At 40.2% G+C, this 27061-nt stretch overlaps 1 protein-coding gene and 2 non-coding genes across 6 annotated transcripts; all 3 read right to left on the bottom strand.

The window, feature by feature from the left end:
* Positions 1–709: 709 nt before the first annotated feature.
* On the bottom strand, positions 710–26209 carry LOC143217177 (uncharacterized). Of its 4 annotated transcripts, none has more exons than XM_076441081.1 (6): positions 25876–26209; positions 11870–12072; positions 8718–8966; positions 3883–4099; positions 2020–2151; positions 710–1349 (listed from the first exon to the last, which is right to left on the bottom strand). In XM_076441081.1, exons 1-6 carry the CDS (start codon positions 26007–26009, stop codon positions 1151–1153), a joined length of 1134 nt encoding a protein of 377 aa, XP_076297196.1. In that variant the 5' UTR covers positions 26010–26209; the 3' UTR covers positions 710–1150. The 4 variants fall into 4 exon arrangements, with proteins under 4 accessions (XP_076297196.1, XP_076297195.1, XP_076297198.1 ...); XM_076441080.1 differs by having other exon boundaries at positions 2020–2154; positions 25876–26208; XM_076441083.1 differs by having other exon boundaries at positions 2020–2154; positions 25872–26012.
* On the bottom strand, positions 12757–12828 carry Trnap-ugg (transfer RNA proline (anticodon UGG)). Its single transcript has one exon. It is a non-coding gene; the product is annotated as a tRNA-Pro (tRNA).
* Trnap-ugg (transfer RNA proline (anticodon UGG)) lies at positions 13189–13260 on the bottom strand. The gene has a single exon. It is a non-coding gene; the product is annotated as a tRNA-Pro (tRNA).
* Positions 26210–27061: the final 852 nt, after the last annotated feature.

Genomic DNA, 27061 nt, shown 5'->3' with positions numbered 1-27061 from the left:
GACAAATTCATTAATTGAATCTCCGTTGACATCAGTGTAACGAGTAGACTGCGGACGTTTATGCGATTTTACAACTAGAATCAACTAAAACGTTATTCTCAGTGACAGATAGACGGTGAAACATCTTTAGATCAGAATCGAATAAAGCTAGTGCTGGATTTCATTAAATTAATTTGATATTCCGGTAATTAATTTGATATTCCAACAATGAATTTTTGATATTCATCGAACATTTTCGTAAAGATCCGCAGTCTAACAAAAGAATTTAACAGGACGATCTTTATTTTACTGCGCTGACGTGTCGCACTGGCTGTGATATATCGCCTAACCCGAAGTCCGGTTGCCATAATCGCGCGCGGGTTTCTTAACAGCTAGTTTTCCCCTTGGCAAGTACGCCATGACTGTTTTTCCCTTAAAAACTGAACGATTGATCGGCCGACGACGATTCTTCGAACCGAACTGTGTCTTTTTCTCGATCCTAGATTGATCCTAGATCAACTGAACTGTTTCTTTCCGATTCTAGATCGACTGGACTGTTTCTTTGTCGATCGTAGATTGATCCTAGATCGACACGACTGTTTTTTATCGACTCTAGATTGATCCTATATCGACTGAACTGTTTCTTTTTGATCCTAGATCGACCGGACTGTTTCTTTGTCGATCGTAGATTGATCCTAGATCGACCGAACTGTTTCTTTTCGATCGTAGATTGATCCTAGATCGACCAAACTGTTTCTATTCGACCCTAGATCAACTGAACTGTTTCTTTTTGATCCTAGATCGACCGGACTGTTTCCTTGTGGACCGTAGATTGATCCTAGATCGACCGAACTGCTTCTTTTCGACCCTAGATCGATCCTAGATCGACATGACTGTTTCTTTTCGACCCTAGATCGATCCTAGATCGACGTGACTGTTTCTTTTCGATCCTAGATTGATCTTACATCGACTGAATTCTTTCTTTTTCATTCTAGATCGACCAAACTGTTTCTTTTCGATCGTAGATCGATCCTAGATCGACCAAACTGTTTCTGTTCGATCGTAGATTTATCCTAGATCGATACGACTGTTTCTGTTCGATCGTAGATTGATCCTAGATCGACGGGGGCTCTTTGTCGCAACGATGCACGAATCCGTGTTGATGTTGGGGTCATCCGCTCGAGTGCTCCGGAAGCAGTATGCTAACTGATTTGCGATTCGCCGATCCGTTGGTGATCACGCTGGTCGCCGCGAGCGCCGACGGAGGCCGATGTGATGGAGCGACGACGCGCACTTCCGGTCTGGGCGACGCCTCCCTCAGAGGACTGCCTAAAGAGGTTAGGTCCTCTCCGTTCGCCAACGCGGACGCTCTGGAAATTTCAAGTTTAAATTAATTTTTAAAAATTAGGAGGAATTCTTATGATAATTTTATTTTTGGTTAACTTTTATAGAAAAGTAATTTAAGATTTAAATTGAAGGAAATTGCAAGTTTCATTATTACAGTATTCAAATTAAGGGGAATTGTTATAATGAATTTATTTTAAGTTAATTTTCATAGAAAATTAAGTGTTTAATTCAGAGAAATTTCAAGTTTAATTAGTAAAGTATTTAATTATTTCGAAATTCTCGAAAGTCAGTTGCAACTTAAGAGGAATATCTATAATGAATTCATTTCAAGTTAATTTTGATAGAAGATTTAGGAGGATAGTAAGATTTAAATATTGAGGGAAATTTCCAGTATAAATTGAAGGGAATTTCAAGTTTAATTAGTGAATTATTCAATTACTTCGTAACTCGAAATGCAGTCGCAAATTAAGTGGAGAATTCTTATAATGTATTTCTATTTGAAGTCAATTTTTATGGAGAATTAGTTTCAGACTTGAATTGAAGGAAATCGCAAGTTTTTAATTGAGGGAAATTTCAGTTTTTACTAGAAAATTCTCGCTGAATCCGATTTTTACCGACTCTCGGAAGAGTTTAGACTAATTCTTTTATAAAATTCACGTGTCTCGCGACGTTTCGCAAGAAAAATCATCCCACCTGTGTTGCGGAGGTGGCGTGGGCGTTCTCGACAGAGGGAAACTGGCGACTTCTCTCGTCACTGATAGCGAGCGAATCGATCCAAACGTTTGGTCCGGGGATAAATTCGCACCAACGCTTTGCACCATCCCGCTACTGAAACAGATCAATTCATTCGTCGTCTCAACTATTACTTAACTGTTCTCCATTACTAAACGTTCTTCCATTAAGAAGTTCCTGAGTTTTTCTCATTTGTGAAAATTAGAGTTACCATAAAACGTATTCAAATTGCGAACATTTACGTCGCATAAGTCGTGAAACAATCGCATGGTTAAATTTCAGCTTGGGGAGCTGGGAATTTTTAACTTTTTTTAATGTAATCCTGCAGATTTCACCAAGTTTCAGTGTTATTGTTAGTATTTTAATCCGAAAAGTCTACATGTCATATACAATTAAATATATGTGATTAAATTGGCATTACTCTGTTGCAAAATGAAAATTATGGAAAAATAATTGTACACGCGTCGACCAGGATACCAGGGAAGGAAGGCTCGGATCAATACCCTTGCCAAAGCAGGTAGGAGAGCTTCTATAGCGATTCCGTCTGGTCTCGATGGAAGGGAAAATACTTGGTCGAGGTATGTATAGTTATCGATATACAGGGTGTTCAAACTCGAACACTAGAACTAGAATATCTCTCAATCATCTCCTCAGATGCCAGAATATAGAATTCGACAGAAAATAAGATTTCGTTTGATTCCACTGTCTTAAAATTCCTCTACGAAAATTGTAAATTGAGGCTAGTCACAGGGTAAATTAGACTTCGCACTTTTCCGGGCATTTTCCGGTCTCCGATGCTTCCTAAAATTCGGAAAAAATTGTGACAGATTTAGGATCCCAAGGCGCATTTTCTAGAATTTTTTCCGATTTTTCCGTCGCGAACTGTGGTCGTGACAAATGAAAAACCAACAAGTCTAACTCGTCACTCCTCGCAGCAGAAAATTCGGTTTTTATTGTTTTTCACAAATGATCTCCCACAAGAAAAATTCGGGAAAAAATGTGACATGTTTAGGATCCCAAGGCGCATTTTCTAGAATTTTTTCCGATTTTTCCGTCGCAAATTGTGGTCGTGAAAAATGAAAAACCAACCATATTTTGAAAAATATGTATATTTATCGAATGCTCGGAAGAGTGTCACATGTATTTTTATAATAGAGAGTTAGGCGGTAGAGGCGGCCCTAAAAATCATTATCGCTAAAAATACATTCTCCGTTTCATTCATAGTGAATGTGCCGTGCTATATTCAGCAATGGGACAGACATAGCCTGGATAAAACAGACCATCGGATATCCCCTACTTAACTCTGCTAATCGTAGATATACATACATACTCTAGTTGTAATTCGTTAGTCCCTGGCCGGTGCTATTCTTGGTCTTACGTAAATCGTCATCGATCGTTGATTCCTCGATTACCTCCTCGATACAACCTTACAAGATTTTTCAAGGTGAAACGTATTTCATACAAACAGCGAAACGTTTTTTAAAATGACTTAACTTGAGAAATCTGTGTTTTTCCGATATTTTACGGAGTATGTATTTCATTTTTCACGACCACAGTTTGTGGCAGAAAAATCTGAAAAAATTCACAAAAGTGCGCCTTGGGACCCAAAATACGTGACATTTTTTTCCGAATTTTTCTTGTCGAAGATCATTATCAAAAAACAATACAAACCGATTTTTCTCGACGCTTCTGCTGCGAGGAGTGACAAGTTACACTTGTTGATTTTTCATTTCTCACGACGCACAGTTCGCGACAGAAAAATCGGAAAAAATTGTAGAAAATGCGCGGTGAAGATACCGCGAAGATTTGGTATAGCAATCTCACCTGACTGAACCCGACGTGACCAAAAACGGCATGGGCGTTGGGCAAGGACTCAGTGGTGAACTGCTCACTGAACTTCGTGTACTACTTAATACAGAGTGTGGACATTGAGGTGGTCCGACGTGTGTACCGCCAGCAGATGCACTTCCACCTTTACTCGAGGAACGTCCCTTCAGGCAGGGAATTTTAGACCATCCGCTTGCATCTTTGCCAGTCATACCTACGGAGAAACGTTCACAATTATACATTATCTCGTTACAGTACGATTCCGATCACGATTTCATGTTCGAAAACCGTCCAATTAAAAACAGAACTGGCCTCCCTCCTCCCTGTGTTCCAAGTGTTCTTCGCAAATATAATACGACGTCGTAAAGACGTCCATTTTGGGTCTGAAAGTCTTAATTATATGTATTAATGACGTCTTAAAGACTTGGAGACAACTTACAGGGTGACAAGAAATAACGGAGTTAAACATTTCTTGTGAAATCGACGAATTTTGAAAAACCAAATGATAACAACCATAACATAGACCTTTAGTATTCATATATTTAAGAAGTTTCGATGTGGCCACCCTTTGAGCCGATTCAGAGGCTCAAACGTGTTTTGAAATTTTCGGCTATGGGCCGCAGCTCTTCTGGCGTCATTCGGTCCCACACCCGGCGCAGAGATTTTTTCAGCGACTCGAAACTTTTATGGGGCTGAGCACAGGCCCTAGCCTCGAAAATCGACCAAACGCTGGAGTTCATAGAGTTGAGATCCGGTGAGTACGGCGGCTATTCCGCAGATGTGATGAAACCTGGAAAATGGGATTTGCTACGGTTTTCGTGGATCAAGGGGTCGAAAATCAACCAAGAAGTGTATCGACGGGACATTCTCGAAGCCGTGGTACTTCTGTGGGGCCCAACAGCACCTCGGCGATCCGGAATGGACGTTACTGCAGGATTCCGCGCCGGCCCACAGAGCGAAAACGACTCAGGAGTGGTGCAAAGCCCATTTTCCCGGTTTCATCACATCTGTGGAATGGCCGCCGTACTCGCCGAATCTCAACCCGATGGACTACAGCGTGTGGTCGATTTTGGAGGCCGGGGCCTGTGCTCGGCCCCATAAAAATTTGGAGTCATTGAAAAAATCTCTGTACCAGGAGTGGGACCGAATGACGCCAGAAGAGCTGCGGCCCATAGCCGAAAATTTCAAGACACGTTTGAGCCTCTGTATCGGCGCAAAGGGTGGCCATTTCGAAACTTCTTAAATATATGAATACTAAAGGTCCACATGTTATGGTTGTTATTATTTGGTTTTTCAAAATTCGTCAATTTGACAGAATTATGATAAGAAATGATTAACTCCGTTATTTCTTGTTACCCTGTGAAGACGTTTTCTTCAAGATGTCCAAGGACGTATCTTTCGAGATGATTTAAAGACGAATGTTTAACGTCGTTTTAACGTTTGAAATAAGACGTCTGATTTCAGAAGTCTTTTTCGAGACGATTTGCAGACGTTTTTGGAGACGTATTAAAGAACTTTTCTTCGAGACGTCGTTTTAACGTCGGGGACAACATCCTCTCCGGTCCATCCTCGGGCGAGTAAACGGGATCGATTGCAATGCTGTTTTGATCGTGTTGGGGGATGGAGAGGGTGGAAAATGGGTAGAGGAAAATTTGGAAAGCGACGGAAACGATAGGTTTCTACGAATGTTAGAGCGAGATATCGTAAGATCGAGGGCAACAGATGTCATGGACCCCAACGCAACGGTGCGGCGCGGCGCTCGGCACGGCGCATGTCCTAGTTTATCAAGCACGTAGAGCCAGTGCTACAGAACGGTCTCGTCCGTAGAGAATCCATTCTCTCGCGCAGGTCACGTTCAATCATTTCTAATTTCAATGTGACTTTGTCGAATCCCGCAGTCTTATCTAACGTAGTCTCGCGTAATCAATCTTCCATGCTGCTAAACGAAAAGCAGTACATTTCGTTCTTCAATTTCAATAGCCTGTACATATATCGTTCTCTCGGCAACAAATAGAAATATATAGGTCATTGATTTTGAATTTTCAAAAATTTCTTCATCAAATTTCTTCAGTCTACATATTATATTTCTTCATTTCGGAGGCATTGATACGGATTTTAGAGAAAACATTCACAATTTAGAAGTATAAGATATTACTTTATGCAGTTAAAACTGATGGGAACTGAAAAGGGACTTATTCAAGAATGAGAAACAACAAAATCACATAAGCTACCATTTATTATAACAAAGAAACCTTAATTTTTCCCCTAGACGCGCAGTCTTTGAGAAACTTGATTTTGAAAAAAAACATATTTTTCAACTTTAAACAAATATTGTGATAGTTGTTATAAAAGATATTGGATTGTTCTTTGCAGCAAAAGGTTCTGTAGACTTTCCCGAATACAGTGATATCCAATATTAATACATTATGAATGTTTAAACATGTTTGAACAATCGTTAAAGATGGAGAGACACCACTTTTGCACCAATTGTTGACGATATTTTTGAATTTATCTCAAAAAATAAGGGTCCAGTGGAAAATCGAACTATACCACTCGATAGAGCACACTTTTATCTTGAGAAACCACTCTTTAAAGTTTGCAATATCAACGTTTTTTCGAATCAAAAAGCAAAATATCTTCGCCCGACATGAGGCGCGGCGAACGGCCGTACTAATGGCGAGCGCCACTGGCGGCAACTCATGTCGAGCGAAGATATTTTGCGTTTTGCTTCGAAAAAACGTTGATGTTGCAAACTTTGAAGAGTGGTTTCTCAAGATAAAAGTCTGCCCTATCGCGTGATGCAGTTAGATTTTACGCCGGACCCTTATTTTTTAAGATAAACTGAAAAATATCCCCAACAATTGAGGCAAAAGTGGTGTCTCTCCATCTTCAACGATTGTTTCAACATGTTTAAACATTCACAATGTATTAATATTGGATATCACTGTATTCGGGAAAATCTACAGAATCTTTTGCTGCAAAGAACAATCCAATATCTTTTATAATAACATCACAATATTTGTTTAAAGTTGAAAACTTTCTTCCAACTGATCTATTAATCGGGAACTTTTTTCCGTGTAACATTTTGTTTATTTTCTCGTTTCTTTGTTATAATAGATGGAAGCTTATGCTATTTTGTTGTTTCTCATTCTTCGATAAGTCCCTTTTCAGTTCCCATCAGTTTTAACTCCATAAAGTAGTATTTTATACTTCTAAATTGCGAATGTTTTCTCTAAAATCCGTATCAATGCCTCCGATCGGAGACATTCTGCCAGGGGTTCTATGTATAAACTTTCTTCATTCTACATATAATATTTCTTCATAACATTTCTTCATTCTACATAGATACATATTTCTTCATTCTACATTGTATAATATTTCTTCATAAAATTTCTTCATTCTACATATAAGAAGGCTTCATAAAACTTCTTCATTCTACACATAAAATTTCTTCATTCTACATATGAAGTTTCTTCATTTTACATATAAAATTTCTCCATTACAATGTTCTTCTTCGTCATAATTGAACAGCGGATTTGACGCGTTTACGTGTCACTTAAAACAGTAAGAACATTGAGAGAAAAACGTGAAAACATGTGGACGTTCTTTTTAATCAATTGAAATTGTCTACGTAAAAATGAATGTTTATTCAATTTCGTTGCCATGCGAATGACGTATAAGCATCTTCTCGAAGACATTTTACAGTTTTCTAGTGCCAAACGTTGATCCAACGGTAGGAAGCCCATCGGAAACGTTTATTACGGAGTGCTCCAGTTCCCGTCAATTGCTTTGAATTCGGGACGAGGCTGGATCAGGGTTAGGGTAGCTAACTGGATTGTCGGAATTCGGGCTAATACAAGTCTATCAACTTATTCTGCCGATTTGTTCGACACGTTCGAACGCTTCTATGTGTATGTATCTGTAGAATGCATATTAGAAATATTTGCAATGAACGTAGAACTCGTGCGAACAACAGCTGTGTTTGAAAATTTATACGAAGCGATGATTTTTTCGCGAATGCACAAATTATAAAAATATTATATCAAAATGATTGGTCGACAATTAATTTTGTTCGAAATACGTTCTCGTTGAATTGTACAAGTTTATTCTTCAATGTAAAATGTTCATTTGTAGGTATTTCAATTGGGAAAAATATTTATATGACTACGAGATAAACAGTTGAAACATTTTACGAAAATATGATTATTAACGTTTCTCACGTTGCGCCTCGCGATCGGTCGATACGTAACAAGAGAAAGCAAGGTATAATCTGATAGTTCTTGTGTCGTGTAAATGTGTTGACGCCTGTAAACGTGTGTGACGTAAAAAGTAACTTTCTTGCTTGTCGTATACAGTTTTCATACGAAACTAACAGTTAAAGTTAAAACGCCCATATTTACTTCAATGTTGAATAACTCGAATAAAAAAGATCGCACAATATTCAACAACCACACAATTTACACAGGAAAGATAGCCCTTCCAAAAATTTGTTGCTCCCCATGGCAACAATTTGAAACAGGACATCTGAAACTAGAGGTTTCAGGCTTTCGAACCATTGTTCAACGATATCGATACGACAATTTTTGACGGAGTTATGATCACGTGAATGGGGAGCAATTGTTCGGGTTCGCACAAGTGATCCCTTAATTCTTTTGAGGGGTGTAGAAAAAATGTAGAATCACAATGCCTGCTGTTGCTAGGACATTCTACATTTTTACTACTATTTGTATACTGTGTAAATATAATTTAAAAAATGTAGAATCTCAATGCCTGCTGTTGCTAGTACATTTTACGTGTTATTAAGCGTAGGTAATTCTTTTATCTCGACGTACCCAGCATCTTGACGCCCTGGACAGGACTCAAGGGATAAAAGTCTCCGTGAAGCGGGCAATGGAAACCGACCCTTCGTTCCCTTCTTCTCGCCCTCCTGGTGAGCATGCACAGTAACACGCCTAACGCGAGCATAAGTGCGCCCACCACGATGCAAATCGGCCCGAGGATTCGCGAGTTTCCGGTGAACGCGATCCTGGCTGCGTACGAGTCTTTGTCTTCGTCCTCGCCGGGTCCGCGATAGGATGCAGCTGCAACAAAAAGAAAAAAAAGATTGTCCATTTTCCAATTTCTGTCGACTTTGAAGAAAGTGGAATGAAAATTGTACAATATTCGGTCGAATTCTATACCCTTAGGCCAGTAGCGCGTTATAACTGGTTGGGGCCTTGGGCAAAGTAGAATTTAGAAATTTTTTAGAATTAGAAAAACGTAGAATTTGGATTTTGGATCTTGGTTTGTGTTCGGAGCCCCGGGCATTCGCCCAAGTTGCCCACAGGGAAACACGCCACTGCCCTCAGCCTTCTTTGAACATTCTCGCAGCAATAAATGCATAAAGAATCGCAGTCTTCTCTTCGTTCAGCTTCTCAAGCTTCTCTCGAATTGTACGGAACAATCGAACACAGTGTAATCCAACCGCAAGCTTGTAATTTAATCGAACGAAGCGCGACTGAATCCCTTTAATTTCTAATTGGAATTCGTCGAGTAATTCAATTGTAATTCGGCGCGTTCTGATTCGAATAATTCAGAGATAGCGAGAATTCGTGCGATGTCGCAGAACGTTTGTAATGTTTGTATAGTGGTCGGATTCAACGGATTCAACGGATGACACGGAACGAAAGGGAAACAGGACCGGTCTTCTCCGATCGAGAACGCCGGCAGGCAACAAAAAGAATACAGAACGAAGCAGGTTGGGGAGGACTGACCGGTTTTAATAAATCGGTTGGTAACAAGACTCTCGTACTCTCGAGAAACTCCGGCTAATAAGTAAACGACCAGCTGTTGCCTACTGCTCAACACAGCCCAACCTTTCTCTTCATCTTCTTTCTTCATATCCTTTCCTTCGCGACGTAAACGCTACATTGCCATTCTAGGGTTCGATCACCTCAAAAGTGCTTCTCAAATTCTTGCACGGTGTCTAGGCAATTGATCGCTTAGCCTGACAGTTATTTATTTAGTGTGTTGTTCGAACAATCTGTGCAAAGTTTCAGCTCGATCGGATGACAGCACAACTTTGAAATTTTATAAGTGTTTTATTTGAAACAGTTTATTTACTTCGAAGGGAAGTTTCTCGACTGCTACTTACTTTAAACAATTTTGTTTACTAATTACAATAAACATAGCTCTCAAATGTTGTGATTTATATTTATGGAACTTATATTTGGTTTTACCTCTAAACAAGAAGAAATTTTAAAAACCCTTTGCACTTCGAATTATTTCTCAATTTTGTTGCCAAAACAACTCCCCACTGTTTTATTTGAAACAATTTATTTATTTCGAAGGACAGTTGCTCGACTGCTACTTATTTTTCAAACAATTTTGCTTACTAATTATTAAACTGCGGATCTTAGAATGCATTTATGATTTCTAAAAATGGTCGAAAAAATGCTGGAGTATTATATTTGACATTTTATTCATTTCGAATCTACAAATGCTGTTACCAGTGAATATAGAATTTTATTTTGTCCCACTTTTTTCAAGCTTGTCTAGAAAATTCAATAAATTCAATAAATATCCGCACTCCACTAACTATATTAGCTATAGCTCTCTCAAACTTTGTTGTAATTTATATTTGAAAACCGTTTCATTTACATTTAAACATTCTAATGATTAATTAAACGTTCGTAGAATCGTTCCTCTCGAACATTCACTTTAGTTAGTCGTTTATAATAATTTGTGTCGACGTTCCAAGGTCGTTCAAGGTTATTTATCGCTGTTCAAATATTACCTGTGCCCCCACTATCAATAACGCAGACGTTTCAAGCACCCAATCAACCGCTTACCACTCTAGACACGTTCATTGTCATTTTCATAGAACCATATCGAATTACTTTGCAACGGTACATGACGGTGGAACAGCGAGAGAATTATTCAAGCGGTATAACCTATTCGAAATGTTCTGTATTTATTGTTTGCTACATCTATATAGGAGACTCCCGTACAGAACGATAACAATTGACTGAAGTACTCAAGTCACTGTATAAAAATCATTATTGCAGAATCTTGTTAAATTTTCCAGCAATTTTCAATTTAGTCTACTCAATTTTTCTATAAACGCATCAAGGTCCGCAGTCTAATCATTAATGTCGTTAAACGATTGTTCGGTCATTGTGTTGCGTTCGAGGACGCCAATTACTTTTTCCAACGCGCACGTGCACCGATGTAGTGATTTTCGAGGAATCGATCGCGTCTTGTAACGTGTTCGACTTACTTAGATACATACAAGGTTTCCTATCCGATATTACTAATGAAATTCCGAGAATACGACAGAGGCTTCTGTCGGATCAGTGCTAACTGTCTATCTATGTATGGAAAATTATTCCCATCATCCCGGAGCACGTGTTCCTATCGTCGGCCGCTAAATATAGCAACGTCACGACGCGTTTCACATGTTCCGTAATTATCATGTAAGCTTCGACATTAATTATAAATTTTTCACGCGGTATTATTAACATTTATAAATCACCAAAAATTCTGAAATAATTCACTGTTGTGCGTGATATTAAATAGAATGTTCATGAATTTTTTCGTAATTATTTCTTCAGCATTAATATTTGAAAATTCACAAAATCATTGAAGCGACCGAGATATTTAATTCGAAGGAACAAAACATTTTACGTAACGACGAAACTTGAGCAGCGTATGCCGAAGGAGTTGAATAATACTTTCGCATGATCTTCTCGTGATGTAATACGTTACGGCTTCTGGGAATACTTCCTCCTATGTTATGTGTGTTCGCAACGCATTACTTAACTAAACTCAGATGTATACAGTATGCAAACACGTGAAAATAATTCGATTCTGAATGATTTCGCTATTCTATAAAATAACGAGAAATGAATACGTTAATAGGAGCAAGTAAATACTAGTATACATATGTACAGTGTATATGTATAGCATACGGTGGGTAGAAACAATAAGAAGGAAGTATACGAACCAGTGAGCACAGCGCCAACAAGCATGAAGAGAAACCCGAATGCCGGAAGAGCGATCTGGCAGTTCGCAGCTATTACGACTCCGGCTACCATCAGGCCACCTTCTATTTTCTCCACCCTTAACCGCGATATGGGGGTCGGACATTTTAATTTTGATCCGAGGCTACCACCCAGCGTACCCTCCTCAGCCGCCATCGCGCCGGGCCTGAAACAATTCATCGAAAAATATAGATGTAGAGACAAACAAATTCTCCACAAGCTGTTCTCCACAAGAAGTGTTTTCATTACTTTATCATTATTTTTTATCACCGGACGAACAATCGAACGAGCAAGATTTACAGAACGCATAAACTCTTAACGTTGATTCAAGGCCGCACTATAAAAATTATCTGCAAAGATTGCAAGAAATAGAAACGAAATATGTAATCCTCCCCTTTGATATTGAAAATTGTTGAACAACTTTAAAAATCGAACATGTCAATTTATTACTCCTCGATTCAAATAATTAAGGGAAGAATTTAAATTGTTGAGAAATAAGAATTGTCTGCATCGATTGCAAGAAGTAGAAACGAAATTGAACGTTATTTGTTTTATTTCTTCCGTTAATTATTTTAACAGAAGAGCAATATATTGACGTGTTGAATTTTTAAAAATTTTCCGACAATTTTCAATTTTGCTATAAATGCATCAAGATCCGCAGAGTCTAATAATAATCAATGGAAATTTTCAAACTGAAAATACAATATGCAAGTCTACGAAACCCTTTGAAATATATTAGATAACGAAGAACGATTTATAAATAATACATTTATAAATAATAAACATGTTTATATATTATATATCACGATTCCGAAAAAATAATTGTGAAAAAAGAATTGAAAAAAAAATTGGGCTCAGCCGGGATTTGAACCCGGGACCTCTCGCACCCAAAGCGAGAATCATACCCCTAGACCACTGAGCCGCTCACGACTGCTGTTCTTCTATAGTCGTAGTCACGACACTCTTTCACATTCGATTCTACACTATTTTATTATAACTAGACGCTAGAATTTTTATGCATTTATGGCTTACGAAAATGTTGAGAAAATACTGGAATATACAAATCGACGGGATTTAGTAAGATTTTGATTTGTTGTGGCTCTACAAAGGCACACAAATTCATATTCATAAAAACATTTATTGTCGATAACATGAATTAACTATTTTGAAAAACATTTGCAATATCATTTTTATGCACGTTGAAAGAAGGTTATTCTGTGAATGAATTTAAAAGATTTGTTATGTCACACAAAATATAGAGAAAGTGGTGAAAAAAAAATTTGGGCTCAGCCGGGATTTGAACCCGGGACCTCTCGCACCCAAAGCGAGAATCATACCCCTAGACCACTAAGCCAATCGATTTCGGTACTCCAAAATATTGTATATATCAGGAAAACGTGTACCACAAATAAATGAAACATTAAAATGATTAATTTAATGCTCTTACAATCGTTTTTCTCGAATATCTTCGAAACTATTTACCGCGTCGAAAAATATGTTAAATAGAACTTGTAGATCTGGACAGGCTGCGTCTTTTCTGTTCTATCACTTTTTTCCGTAGAACGAACGGTTTTCGAGAAAATTGAGAAAAACGTCAGCGACTTGTCACTTATCTCGCCCGGCCGACATGCAAGTGATACGTAGCTGACATTTTTCTAAATTTTCTCGAAAACCGTTCGTTCCACGAGAAAAAGTGATAGAACAGAAAAGACGCGGCCTTTCCAGATCTACGGGTTCTGTTTAACATATTTTTCGACGCGGTAAATAGTTTTGAAGATATTCGAGAAAAACGATTTTATCATGCATTCAATTAATCATTTTAATGCTTCATTAATTTCGTCCGTCGTTTTTCTCAATTTTCTCGAAAACCGTTCGTTTTACGAGAAAAAGTGATAGGACATAAAAGACGCAGCCTGGCCAGACCTACAAATTTTGTCTAACATACTTCTCCACGCGATAAATAGTTTCGAAGATATTCGAGAAAGACTGTGGGGGTGCCGTAAAAGAAATTCAAAAGTCTGAGTCTAATATTAATTCAGTTTGAACGTTTTCAAAGAGATTTTATATACGGCTGTTTCCAAGGGAAGGCCGTCCGTGAAACGGATAAATGGAAACATGTGTATGTGATTTCCGTGCGTAATTACAGAATTCTCGATTTTACAAATGCATTCATCCGCGCGTCACGCGACGCGCTGCGACACAAAGGCAACGCGACACGTCGAAAGAATAAACGCGGCATCATAACGAATGCAACAACAAGTAAAATGACCTTGCGCAAAGAGTGGCCACAGTATAAACGGGTCGACGACCGTTCGGCACGGCTCGCAAGATGCAACGAGGAACGCCTTTCTACAGCCTTGACTGCAACCTCCATTACGTTGCTGCCAGCTTCGTCGTCACGTGTAAACGTGCACCGAATGACGTATTCGTTGTCGTTGTTCAACGACGCACACTAAGCGAGCCTAACGCGTTAGTAGCGGTGGAGAACTATCGATAATTATCGGCATAACGCTATTACTAGGAAATAAGATGGATTTGTAATTTTACACAGAACATATTTCTTTCAATTTTATATATTTATACGTCAGAATCTCCAACAACCATGAGCTTCTGTTGAAAAAAATGAAAATATAACATCGTCTTCTTTAATTTCACACGATCTGTTTGAATTTTATATATTTATACATCAGAATCTCCAACAACCATGAGCTTCTGTCGGAAAAATTAAAATTTAACATTGTCATCTTCAATTGTATATATTATACATTGCTGCTTAAATTTTATTTATTACGTTTATTTATATAATTGGTGATTTGGCGAGAATTCTAAATGTGCTTGCAGAGGGGGAAATTCGTTTAGGAGATAAAATGGCCGGTTAGATGAATCGCGATCGACGTGACCCCGTTGCGAGGAATCTCGACGAGATAACCCGTGTACCCGCCTTTTGGCTCGCTCTTTGCCCCATTTACTCGGATGCGTCGCATCGCGACGTGTCGGTCAAGCGACAAGAACATTTTGTACAAATACATGTCTCGCCGATATCGACAACGACGAGCTTTTCATTTTGAATATAATTGAACAGGAAAGTCTAGGACGCTATAGGACAGTCTAGGATGCTATTGGAACGCTACGGAACGGTCTACGACGATCTAGGATGCAATTAGAACGCTGTACAGTATTTTATCGATATAAGTCTCCAACACGGGTCTGCCAAGGGACACTTATACGCCAGGCATACTATTATTTGACTTTTGCCGAACGTAGAGAAGGACAAGGTCAAGGATCGGCGTGTAGGGAGAGTGTTAGTGGGGTAGATCTCATGCGACCTGTGTATTGCACCACCACACACAGGCGCATCGACGGGCATTGCACATGCCACCTGACAGAGTTGGGCAAAAATTTAATCAACGATTGACGACTAAATTTCTACTTCAATCGTTAATCGTAATTTACAATTAATCTCCTCGTTAGTCGTTATAATTGTGGTTAACGATTGAACACTTATTAATCGTTAATTGCGATTAACGATTATGAATCGTCAATCGGATAATTGATTAATGATTAACTGATGAAATTTCGAAATGAAATACGTAATCAGAACTGTATGAATACTGAAAAAGATGTGAACTAAGTTTAGGTGTATTGTCGTTTGGTCCATAATACAGATTCTGTTTACGTGCTTTTATGTTTTTTTTCTCGTTGATCCCTTTTTTTAATCAACGATTGACGATTAAATCAATCGCCGATTTTTCGACGATTTCTTTTTTTAATCGTATACATTCATCAATCAATCATGATTAACATTTTAATCGATTAATGTCCAACTCTGGCTGTAGAATACTGTAGGTAGGATGCTGTAGAATGCTGTTAGGCTGCTGTAGGTAGGATGTTGTAGAATTTTGTAGGATGTTGTAGGTAGGATGTTATAGAATGCTGTTAGGATGCTGTATGATGTTGTATGATGCTGTAGGACGCTCTGCTGCGGGCTTTCCACCTGTTTATACGAAGTATACAAAGCCTCCGAACAAAATTCCCGTTCTATTTTTCAGTCTACCGTTTTGTCCTTTTTTTTTTTTATTTCGTTTCATACATCGTCGTGGAATTAACGAGGTACCCTTTCATTATGCGAAGGAAGAGGTCGGGTTCTTTGCTTAACGAAGAGCGGGTAGCTCGGTCGACGTTAATTGGGCGACGGAAAACCTCGAGAGCTTTAACTCTGTCGCGCAAAACCGACGTCCCCTGCTCTTTTCAACATCTTCCTAGCGAACGCCGCATAATAACTGGCGAAGATGGTGCCAGTTACCGAATATTTAGGAGAAAAAGCAATGAAATCACGCCATTATTTCTTTCGTTCTCACGCGTAGCTTCATTTGTTTCTCAAGTCTTCAACTATGTTTCACCGAACCCATCGTCTCGAAACTTTCAGGTACATTAGACTGTCAATAAGAACATTGTTCTTGAATTTTCTGGAGAAATTAATATTATTTTCCTACCCTTCATAATTTGCTTACAATTCTGAAAAAATATATATGAAATGCAACAGCTAAGCTCGAGTATTTTCGAATTTTTTCATCTCGATATGTTGATTAAAAACCGAGAAAATAAATGAAACTTTCAGATGTATTAGATTGGTAACAGAACACTGTTCTCGAATTTTTTGGTAAAAATAAATTTTTCTTTCCACCCTTCATAATTTGTTTACAATTCTGAAAAAAATATATGAAATGCAACAGCCAAGCTCGAGTATTGTCGAACTTTTTCAAACTAATATCTTAACTGACAACCGAGAAAAAAAAATGAAACTTTTTCAGATATGTTAGATAGGTAACAGAACACTGTTCTCGAATTTTTTGGTAAAAATAAATTTTTCTTTCCACCCCTCATAATTTGTTTACAATTCTGAAAAAAATATATGAAATGCAACAGCTAAGCTCGAGTATTCTCGAATTTTTTCATCCCAATATCTTGACTAACAACCAAGAAAAAAAATGACAAAGTTACTCAACTATTATCCTCAAATGAAGAGATAGCGACTTCGAATTCCGGTGGACCATTTTTCAAGCTAGAAGCATCGTTTTCATCCATCGGACCATGCTTGTCCAATAATTTATATCCTACGGATAAGTGTCTAGAAGTGTCCGATCACTTTGAACGTAGCCTAATCGGAACCGGTTCTATCTCGACCGCCGCGCAACCAGAAAAGAGAAACAAACATACCGAGCAGGGTTGTCGCTGGGAAAGTGCGACTTGTCAGTGTGGAATGGCGTGCCGAACGTCATCACCGAGCAGGTAGACAATCGTTGCGGTGTTATTCCAGAATCCTTCTCGTTCCCGGCCGACAGTCCACGGCCGCCGAACAGTTCGGCTAGTCAGCTGATCGCGCGATGCTTCATCGCTTCGCTGACTTTTCGCATAATCGGTGAAATCTTCTTCGTGGGAGCCTCCTCCTTTCCCGTGGCTCTAGCCTCCGCAGGACTGTTCAAGTTGCAGTAGACACGGTTATGTCTGTTTCACTTGGCACGCGACTAGGTATCAACCTCTTTGACTGGCTTGAAACCTGTTCCGAATCTTTTAGAACACCACTAGCCAGCCTACTTCTATCAGGCACACTCTGTTTCGTTGTTGTGTGTCACAGATTCGTGTATTTCTTGCACTTTCGCACGGGAATCCTGCCGAGACAGACTAAGATCGGGGCATACACACTCCGTTTCTCTGTTGCGTGTCACAGATTCATGTATTTCTTGCACTGTTGCACGGGAGTCCCGTGGAGATGGGGTTGGATCGGGTGCACACAAACAGATAAATGTATTTTTTCGCACGGGAATCCCGTGGGGATGGACTTAGATCGTGGAGATGGGCTTGGAAAATTTTTTCGCACGGGAATCCTGTGGGGATGGACTTGGATATCGGGTCGCAGAACTGCTTGGACCGATTAAACGGCACACAAAGACGTCACGGAAACCAGAAGAGACGCGCGTCACGGGTAACGGGATCGAGGCGCGGTCGTTAGGCACGGATCACACGCACTGGGATTTAACGAGGCGACACTGGATCAACGGGAGTGCAACGACCTGTCGATCCTTCCTTGTCTTCTCCATACGACCCGTCCGACATTTCGTGGCTGTTCCCCGAGGAAGCGGAACGGAAACGCGAGAGTGTTGGTGTGTGCAACGGCTGCGTGTGTGTGTATGTGTGTGTAAAAAAAAGGCAGGAGACCCGACGAAAGCCGATCGCTGCCGAGACGCGGCGGAAACGAGGAACCGACTCTCGTCGCGTTCAACATCCGACTGGCTTCGAGGAAAGTCGGCCTGCCGATCGCGTCACCTTCCCCTCTCCGCTCCTCTCCGCTGTTCCCCGCGAACCTCCCCCGCCTCTCGTGACCCCGCAACGACTACACCGGAGGCCGGACGCGCCATCGCGCTGCCTACCGACCGTGTCACTATCCTCGAACCCTGTAGGATCTACACCTGCGCTGTAAGCTGTGGATTGTTGTAGGCCAGGGGTGGGTATTTTCGTCGGAATTGAAAGAGAAAGAGATAGTGTCCCCACCATATTGGGAGCAGTGTCACCCCGCTAGGATCCGTCGTCGTTGCCATGGAGAAAGGACGCGATAAGTACGTTGGAAGTTAGTGCGCAACTGCGCAGGCCTCGCGAGCAGCGACCGAGAGGAGCGCCATGTGTACAGGACTAGTGATGGATGGAAAGGAGTGTTTTGGGCGGGGGACGGGAGTTTGAGAGGCCCCTATCGTGCCCACCCCTGATTTAGGACGAGGTAGGATGATCTAGGTTGGAGAAGGTAGGACGTTCTAGGATGATCTAGGGAGATGTAGGTAGGACGATCTAAGAGGAACTAGGTAGGACGATAGGGACACTCTAGGACGGTAGTATGTGAAACACGGGTCACATGTGATCCAACTCTCGGCACGCTAATGAGCTAAACAGGGACCAATAAAATCGGCTCCTGAACAGAGGTTGTTTTAGTGGATATGGGCAAGGATTTAGTCCTGTTTCCACCGTCTATCATCGTTGGCGGAGCCGAGGCCCACTCTGGAGTGACAATTACCTATAAAGACATATCTCTATGAAAGACAAGAACAGGCGTGGTAGTGGGCCTCGAGGGACGAAGAACTAAGGAGCTATACGAAAAGTGGAGGCCCTTGGTTCTTCGTAAGCTCGGGCATCAACTGCTTAGAAGAGGGGCGGTCCATTGAACGTCTCGGGGGTGAGTGTTTACGGGGGTTTGTCCTCGGTTTTAGCCTCCCCCTTAACAAAAAAAAAAATAAAAAGAAAAGGACTATTTAGGACGACCTAGAGGTAGGACAATCTAGGACACTTTAGGACTATTTAGGACGACCTAGATAGGGCGATCTAGGACAGTCTAGGACGCCTATAGGACGTTCTAAGACACTATAGGACGCTGTAGGACCCTATAAGGAATAATCTGGGACAGTCTAGGACGGTTTAGAACGCTGTAGGACGCTATAGGACAGTTTTAAGACTGTCTAGGGCGGTTTAGGATGCTATAGGACGTTCTAAAACGTTTTAACACCTTCTAAGACGCTACAGGACGTTCCAAGACGCTGTAGGACGTTATAGGACAGTTTTAAAACTGCCTAGAACGGTTTAGGATGCTATAGGACATTCTAAAACGTTTTAGCACCTTCTAAGACGAAACAGGACGTTCCAAGACGCTGTAGGACGTTCCAGGACACTATAAGAAGGTTCAGAACGATCTAGCACGATCTAGGTACCTCTATACTCTACACCAGGGGGTTCCTAAACTTTTACTCAGGTGGGCGAAACGTAATATTCTTATATGAAAAAAAAGTGTTATGGAAAATTACTTTCGAATCAAGAAAAAGTGTTCGACACAAGAGAAAGATTTGTACTACTTTCAGAGCAGAATCGTTGTGTATTTATCGTTGTGTATTAAAATTACATTTATATTACAATTCTTCAATCGACGACAGCTAACGATAACCACTTCGCTACCAAGGACGAGTTATCTCGCGACGCAGTACCGTTCGTACGGCGGCCACAGACGAATTATTTTTTTTTTATTGGTTATTTTACGTCGCTCTTAATTGCCAGGGTTTTTTCGCGACGGGACCTACAGTTTTTATAAGGTGGGTTCCGAACCACCTTGGACACCACAGTTGAAATGGCACATACACAGACGAATTATCTCGCGACGCAATGTCGCTTGCGCTACGCCACGGACGAGTTAACTCGCATGTGGCCATCGTACGAACGGTATTGCGTCGTGGGATAACTCGTCCGTGGTAGCGAAGTGGTTAAAAGGATACAGCATGACCCACCGATGAAGCACTTAGATGATTCTCGCCGATATACATACACGTAGAGTGAATCACCGAGCTTACACACCTCAAATATTTTCCGAAGTATGTATGTGTATTTTTTTTTAGACGTTACTCAACATTATTTGAATGTTGTTGAATCGCTGTGCTGTTCACGTTCGAACAGGAGAAGAATATTGTTGCGTTCCAACTAAAATTGTTGTCTCTCAAACCGCCAAGTTGTTGTCGCGACATTTTTACGTTTGTTTTACATTCGAACAATTATTATTCGACGACAGTCGATAACGATGTACACAATGTGTCAGTCGCTTAACACGTCAGAGTCGTAGCAATGAATACGCATAGCACTCTCAACAATAGTCGAGATTCACGAAGACAATCGCTATTATAATTTCTCATTGTTCTCGGTCCGAGTTACGTTTCTCCATAATACAAAAATCCAAGTGTTTCTTCAATCCTTCTCCTTATCGGTTCATAGCGAAAGATCCACCGCCGACTATGTTCCACACCTCTAGATTAATCCACTTGACGATCACGTAGAGGAAGACTAACCGATTGATCGTGCAGATAATATCGAGAAGATCTTTCTCGTCGACAAGGAAGTCGTTCGTTTCGACAATGTCTTCCGTTTTTTGGATCCTCTCCGAACTGTTCAGCTGTTGCATCCAGTGCTTGATCGTTTCGAAGATCGAATAGATCTCGCCCATGATTCTCGAAACTAGGCGAGGAACGAACGACCAACGGATCACTGAAGTCCATTCGGTGTACGTCGGTTCCTAGTCCCAATGCCAACGTTGCGTGTACATATACGTACCTTCAGTTACCTAACTGCTCTAGAATCGTCATCGGTCGGAAGAGTTTCGTTTGTTGCGACATCTCAGCGTATATCGATAGAACCAGTTGCATCGAACATTTAAGACGGTAGACTCGTTTCCAGGATTGTAAGGGTGCGGGATTTGCGTTCTCATTTCTCGGTAATAGAAAAGAGTGGGGTTTTTCTTACTTAGATCACAATCAAATCTTTAATTTCTCCAATCGAAGACATTGCCACAATCTCTCCTATTCCAACGACATTGAAATATGTTGTGAAGGTCGCCGTTCTGAACAACGTTTCCCTTTACAGTTTTTGTCTATCGGCTTTCGATTACGAGATATTCGCTAAACACTGTTTGACCTTCAATATGTTGTCAAGATCGAACAGTTTTTCACGAATATCTCGTAAACGAAAGTCAATAGCCGAAAACTGTAAAGGGAAATGTTGTTCAGAACTGCGAGCTTCACAACTATGGTTGTAAAAAATGAAAAACACGAAAAAATCGAAAAAATGCAGATTTCATGTAAAAATAGGTCTCGTACCATTTCGGAATTAATTTAGCAATGAGATATTGTCAAAAGTATTACGCTCAAATTTGTTCAGATTTTTGCGAGTGGTGCAACAATGTTGAACAAAATAAAAACCACTTTTTTCGGCGTTTTTCCTAAGCTATTAACCATGTTAAGAAAGAAAGTGAATGACTGTCCGCTTATGAGAGATTGCCTAGGACGTTGACACCGAATCATTCCTATAAATAAGGGCCACCGCGATGCATTCTGGGACCCGAGAACCTAAAAATAGCGGGAACGGCACGAGGGGACCAAATGCAACTGCTGCGATTCGTTCTCGCTTCTCTAACGCATTTTCTAAATATCCTTTTAGAAAAGAATCTACAGAAAAAAAACTAATTATTTTCTCATCGCGCGGTGGAATATTTATCCATTCAAGTATATTGAAAGTTTCAGAGAACACAGTTTCATTCTTTAAAGAAACTCATTTAAATCCATTCTTCGATCATTAGAAAACCTTGAGGTGCCTTCGAGATTGACGTTGCACACTCTTCCGAGTATCTTCCGCGGAGACCTTGACCTTCGCATTGAAATTTACAGCCGGTTCAAAAGAATATGAAATGTTAAGCCTTTCGAAGAGCGGCGAGCACTGTAGTGCAGGCAGGTGCATAACGCTTAGAGCTATTCTTTCTATGAATAGCGCAGACTTTCAATGCGTCCACGCTAGTTCATGGTTACTAGCGAAATCAGTATTCGTCAGCTGTTCTGTTCGGACTGTATCCGATCTTTAATCAGCTCTGGACTATTGTCTCTCTGATTTACTAGACTACGGAAAATATTCTCTTCATGCGAAATGAAAATGTTTCGCAACGATTCCGGGCAGTGGAAGTTAAATAAGAATTTATTTCGTAGCTTCGAAGACCTTTTACATTAGGAACGCTCTGGCAATATTCTTCGATTATTCGAATCTTTCTGTGCGAAGAACCGAGCAACACGCAGCTCTCCGTTCTATCGATCCGCAGCAGCCGGGAGTTGCCTTCCTCTTTTGTCTCTGTTCTCGTTCTCTTTTCGTCTTCCGTCTTGCACGTCTCACTCTCGCTCATCTATTCCAGCTACTGCTTCGTCTCGTTTCGTTTCAATGTCCCTTACTTTCTCTCTGTCTTCCCTCCGAGCTATCCAACTTCATTTCAACTCGTATTCCGTGCGTTTCGTTACTGTACACATGCTACAATTTTCAACAGTTTCGAATGGAACCAAGGAACGATTTCTTCAATTCTATAATTAATGGAGAAGGAGAGAAAACCAACATTTCTTTAGCGTGAATCGTAATGCTAAATTGAATATTTCACTGGTGATAATTCGACTGCGGATATCTATACGCAATTATGGCGTTTGGAAATGTTGAAAGAATTCTAGGATATGACATACGACGAAATTTAGTACGATTTTCATTTATTTCAGATCAACAAAGGATACTACCACCGGGAAATAAGATATTATTTGATTCGAGTTTCGCGCGAGTAAAATTCGTCTACAGGTATTGCAAATTGCATAAACATCCGCGGTCTAGTGATAATAATTCAATGGTCAATGATATTAATGTGAATCGAGTCTAATCGTTGATTTACTTAAATCAAACCTTTAATTTCTCCAATCGAAGACATTGCCACAATCTCTCCTATTCCAACGACATTGAAATATGTTGTGAAGGTCGCCGTTCTGAACAACATTTCCCTTTACAGTTTTCGTCTATCGGCTTTCGATTACGAGATATTCGCGAAAAACGGTTTGACCTTCAATATGTTGTCAAGGTCGAACAGTTTTTCACGAATATCTCGTAAACGAAAGCCGATAGACAAAAACTGTAAAGGGAAACGTTGTTCAGAACGGCTACCTTCACAACATATTTCAATGTCGTTGGAATAGGAGAGATTGTGGCAATGTCTTTGATTGGAGAAATTAAAGATTTGATTCAAGTAAATCGTCGATTAAACTCCTCCCCTCAAGCTCATCGTTCCGAACAACATTTCCCTTTGTGACAAAATTGTCAACTATTATTAAGATTTTTTCTGGATTTAAAATCTTTAATCTTACAAAAAAATGTTGGTTTTCTTTTGACCTTGTTTGTCAAGTTCAAGGTCAATTTTTCGGGCGGCTCATTATGTCATTTTCGACTAAAGCGGAGATGTAGAATCGCGCTATATGATGTCCGCGATATTTAATCTTGTAACACCCTGTACATATAGTTGCATATGCTCCGTGACGTAATTGAAACGTCATCAAGCGTCGAATAGGTTAGCGCGTCTGACGTAGTCGGTGCTCGATGAGACACACGCGACACTAAACCGAACGACGTAAATATAGTCGGAGACGCGAACCACCTCCCATGCGTTCGCGCAAAAATAAATTCTCCCCCATGGTGCCTGCAATCGATGACGTCACACTCGGTCAGAGTTCACCGGTCACCGACCTACGTCGTCGTTCCAGTCGCCTCTAGCTGCCATCACAAAAGGTTGGCTACTCGCGGAAAACGTTTCATACTATGTAAACAACCGTGCACGAAGACAGCCCCGACTTGCACTGCTTATCGAACGTTAGAGCGTCCACTTACACAAATTGTTCGGTATGAAGGGAACAATCGTATGGTGTCATTTTCTTCGGGGCTATGATGGTGGGCAGGGAGGATTTCAAAAACAAACTAAGTTTTGGTCCTTAGATCTTTTTTAGGTGGAATTGTGCATATGTGCAATTAACAATTGCAACATTTCTTTTAAGGATGATCTGGAGGTATATAAAAACGCAAGAAAATTCTTGAAAATTTGACAAGATATAATTCTGACTAAATTAATGCAATTACCAAAGTTTGGATTCGATTCACTGCACCGTTTAAGAATTATAGCTACTTAAAGTTTGCACATTTTAACACGTCTTCTTATGGAGAATTCGTAAAATTCCACTTCACACACGAACCCTATTTAAACCTTGAAAAAACGCAACTAGAAACTCCAGTTTTTTTAATATATAATAAAAATTATGTAATTAATTATGTTCAAAATTTATTAGGATTCACTAAACAGTTGCGGAGCAAAAAATTATAAACTATCGTGTTGTCCTTCTCGCCAGCATGGAAGACCACTGAATATAGCTACAATCAGAGGGTACACTTATTCGCAAAAGTCACTTACAATTTTTTATAATATGAAGACAATATGATTAACAAAATAAATATAACATGAAATTCACTAATTAAACGAAAGCTTTTTAAATTAATCTATTTTTTTAATGCAAAATATACTCATGAATGGCTTTCATTGCCAATATATTGATGTGGATTTCGAATTTCTTGTACTTTCGTCTCCCGTCGTACCTCCAGAACATCCTTAAATAGAAATGCATATTTTTTGTTGCATTATTCCTCTGTTCATTCTACGTAAAGACTTATTAGGGTAACATGCCAGAAAAATGATCAGTTCTCGAGATATTTTCAAAGCCTGTCTTGTTGTTTCCTCATTCGTTATTCACTATCCGGTAAATAACGCCTCCAGTCAAACTCCGACGGGTCCGATGAAGAAGTTTACCGAACAGCCTCCGACATATACAGTATATGTATGCCAATGGCCATAGACATAGGCATACAATACAATGTGTATATGTACAGTCGGAGACAATATTAAGTGGACACATACATATATTTTTTGAAGCTCGATTTCGCGGAGAAAAATTCTGAAATAATTTACTGTCGTGTGCGCCATTAGGCAGAACGTTCCTGAATTTTTTCAGAATTCTCCGCCGAGAAATGGCGTTTCAAAACAATCCGAAAATCTGCCGAGCGCCGGTAAATCGGAAATTTTGCGCTTCCGGATTTTCTGGAGGATCGATTTTGCGACGGAAAATTCTGAAATAATTCGCTGATGTGCGCGCCAATGGGCGAACGTCCACGCATTTTTTTAGTAATTTTTTATCAAGCGGAACAGAAGAAAAGACCATGATTCGTGTGCGGTCTACCCCGGATATCGAGGTCGGGGATCCCATCGCAATTTCGAGCTTGCGGATTTTTTAGGCTCTGTTGACAGTTTTTTAAATTGCCATGAATGTGCGGTGATGGCTGAAGGTGAACGGTGAGTCGATGACTGAGGAGTTGGTAACGAGTCGCGGTGAAGTTGTTCGACGAAAGAAAGTCGACTGGTTGGTGCACGCGAATGTGTTGCGCGGATAACGCAATGGGTAAGAGAGAGAGTGCGATGGACCGTGGAGCAACGACAGGAAGCGAGATGGGGGACGTGGGGAATATAATGAGGGTGTGTAGCGTTCGATGTTTACTTACTTACTTGCTGTCGACGTTCCCTAGCTGACAAGACGATGACGACACGTCGCTGTCATTGTCGTCGTCCTGGTCCGTCGGGGGTTGTGCTGCGGCATGGCTCCTGTCGCCGGTCTCCAGGTTAGCGACGAGGGTATACATCGACGGCGATTTTAAATGAATGGAAACCGCCCTGTCGCGCACAACATTGTCGGGGTAAATTGTCGTGCAACGATCGAAACACTTCGCGATTGTTGTCTCACGTTTCGCGAGCTGGAAACACGTAATTCGTTCGGTTTAAGAGCTGGGCCAATTTCCTGCAGAAACCCTTCTACAACACTGTCGCGAGTAGCGCCCTCGAGACATTAATGGAAACTCGTTGTGTACATAATAGAACGCCGTGGCGCCATCTCGATGTTCACTGTCGAAAACACTTGGCAGACTGGTTCTTCGGGTTCCGCTCGGTAAAAATTTACGGAAAAACTCGTGAATATTCTAGCTCAGGCCAGAGCACTGCAAATTGTTATTCAAGGGCTAAAAAAATTGGTGGGTGTATACTGGAGAATAATCCTCTGTGTCTGTATTGTACAACAGAGAGGATATGAGAGTGCTCACGCCCGGGTTTTGGCCGTGCCCATATAGTGCTGCCCCCTACTCTAGTACTTAGCCTGGATCAGCTCCTACATCATCTTTAGCATGGACAAGATCCTACATCATGTTTAGCCTGGATCAGATCCTACATCATCTTTAGCCTGGATCAGATCCTACATCATCTTTAGACTGGATCAGATCCTACATCATCTTTAGCCTGGATCAGATCCTACATCATCTTTAGCCTGGATCAGATCCTACATCATCTTTAGACTGGATCAGATCCTACATCATCATTGGCCAGGATTAGGATATACAGTTTATATTGTTTTATATAAAATATGTAACTCTAATATACAAATCTCTAATAATATAAATTATATTCATAGAAGTATTTTAATTTTTCCCGAGCTTTTGTTACAAACTCTAGTTGTAAAAAATAAAAAAGCCGGAAGATTTCGAAGAAACACAGATTTTATATCGAAGCTTAAAAGCGACCATCTTGGAAATTAATTTAATAATGAAGTACTTACATAGTTATATATACTGTCATCAATACTATCTCCAATTTTTTTCATATTTTTAGGCACAGTTAATATTATTGATTAAACCAAATTGAAAAC

This window comes from Lasioglossum baleicum, chromosome 16, assembly GCF_051020765.1.
Source record: "Lasioglossum baleicum chromosome 16, iyLasBale1, whole genome shotgun sequence".
Classification (NCBI taxonomy): Eukaryota; Metazoa; Arthropoda; class Insecta; order Hymenoptera; family Halictidae; genus Lasioglossum; species Lasioglossum baleicum.
The sequence above is the reverse complement of the archived record's forward strand: the minus strand, read 5'-3'. Positions and strand labels throughout refer to the sequence as shown.

Excerpts from the sequence above, each read along its gene's own strand:
- LOC143217177 (XM_076441080.1), bottom strand. The coding sequence starts at position 26,009 with ATGTATACCCTCGTCGCTAACCTGGAGACCGGCGACAGGAGCCATGCC. Across the intron at positions 8,967-11,869 it reads TGTTGGCGCTGTGCTCACTG|CTGCATCCTATCGCGGACCC; the intron begins GTTCGTATACTT and ends TTTTTGTTGCAG. Across the intron at positions 1,350-2,019 it reads ACGCCACCTCCGCAACACAG|AGCGTCCGCGTTGGCGAACG; the intron begins GTGGGATGATTT and ends TGAAATTTCCAG.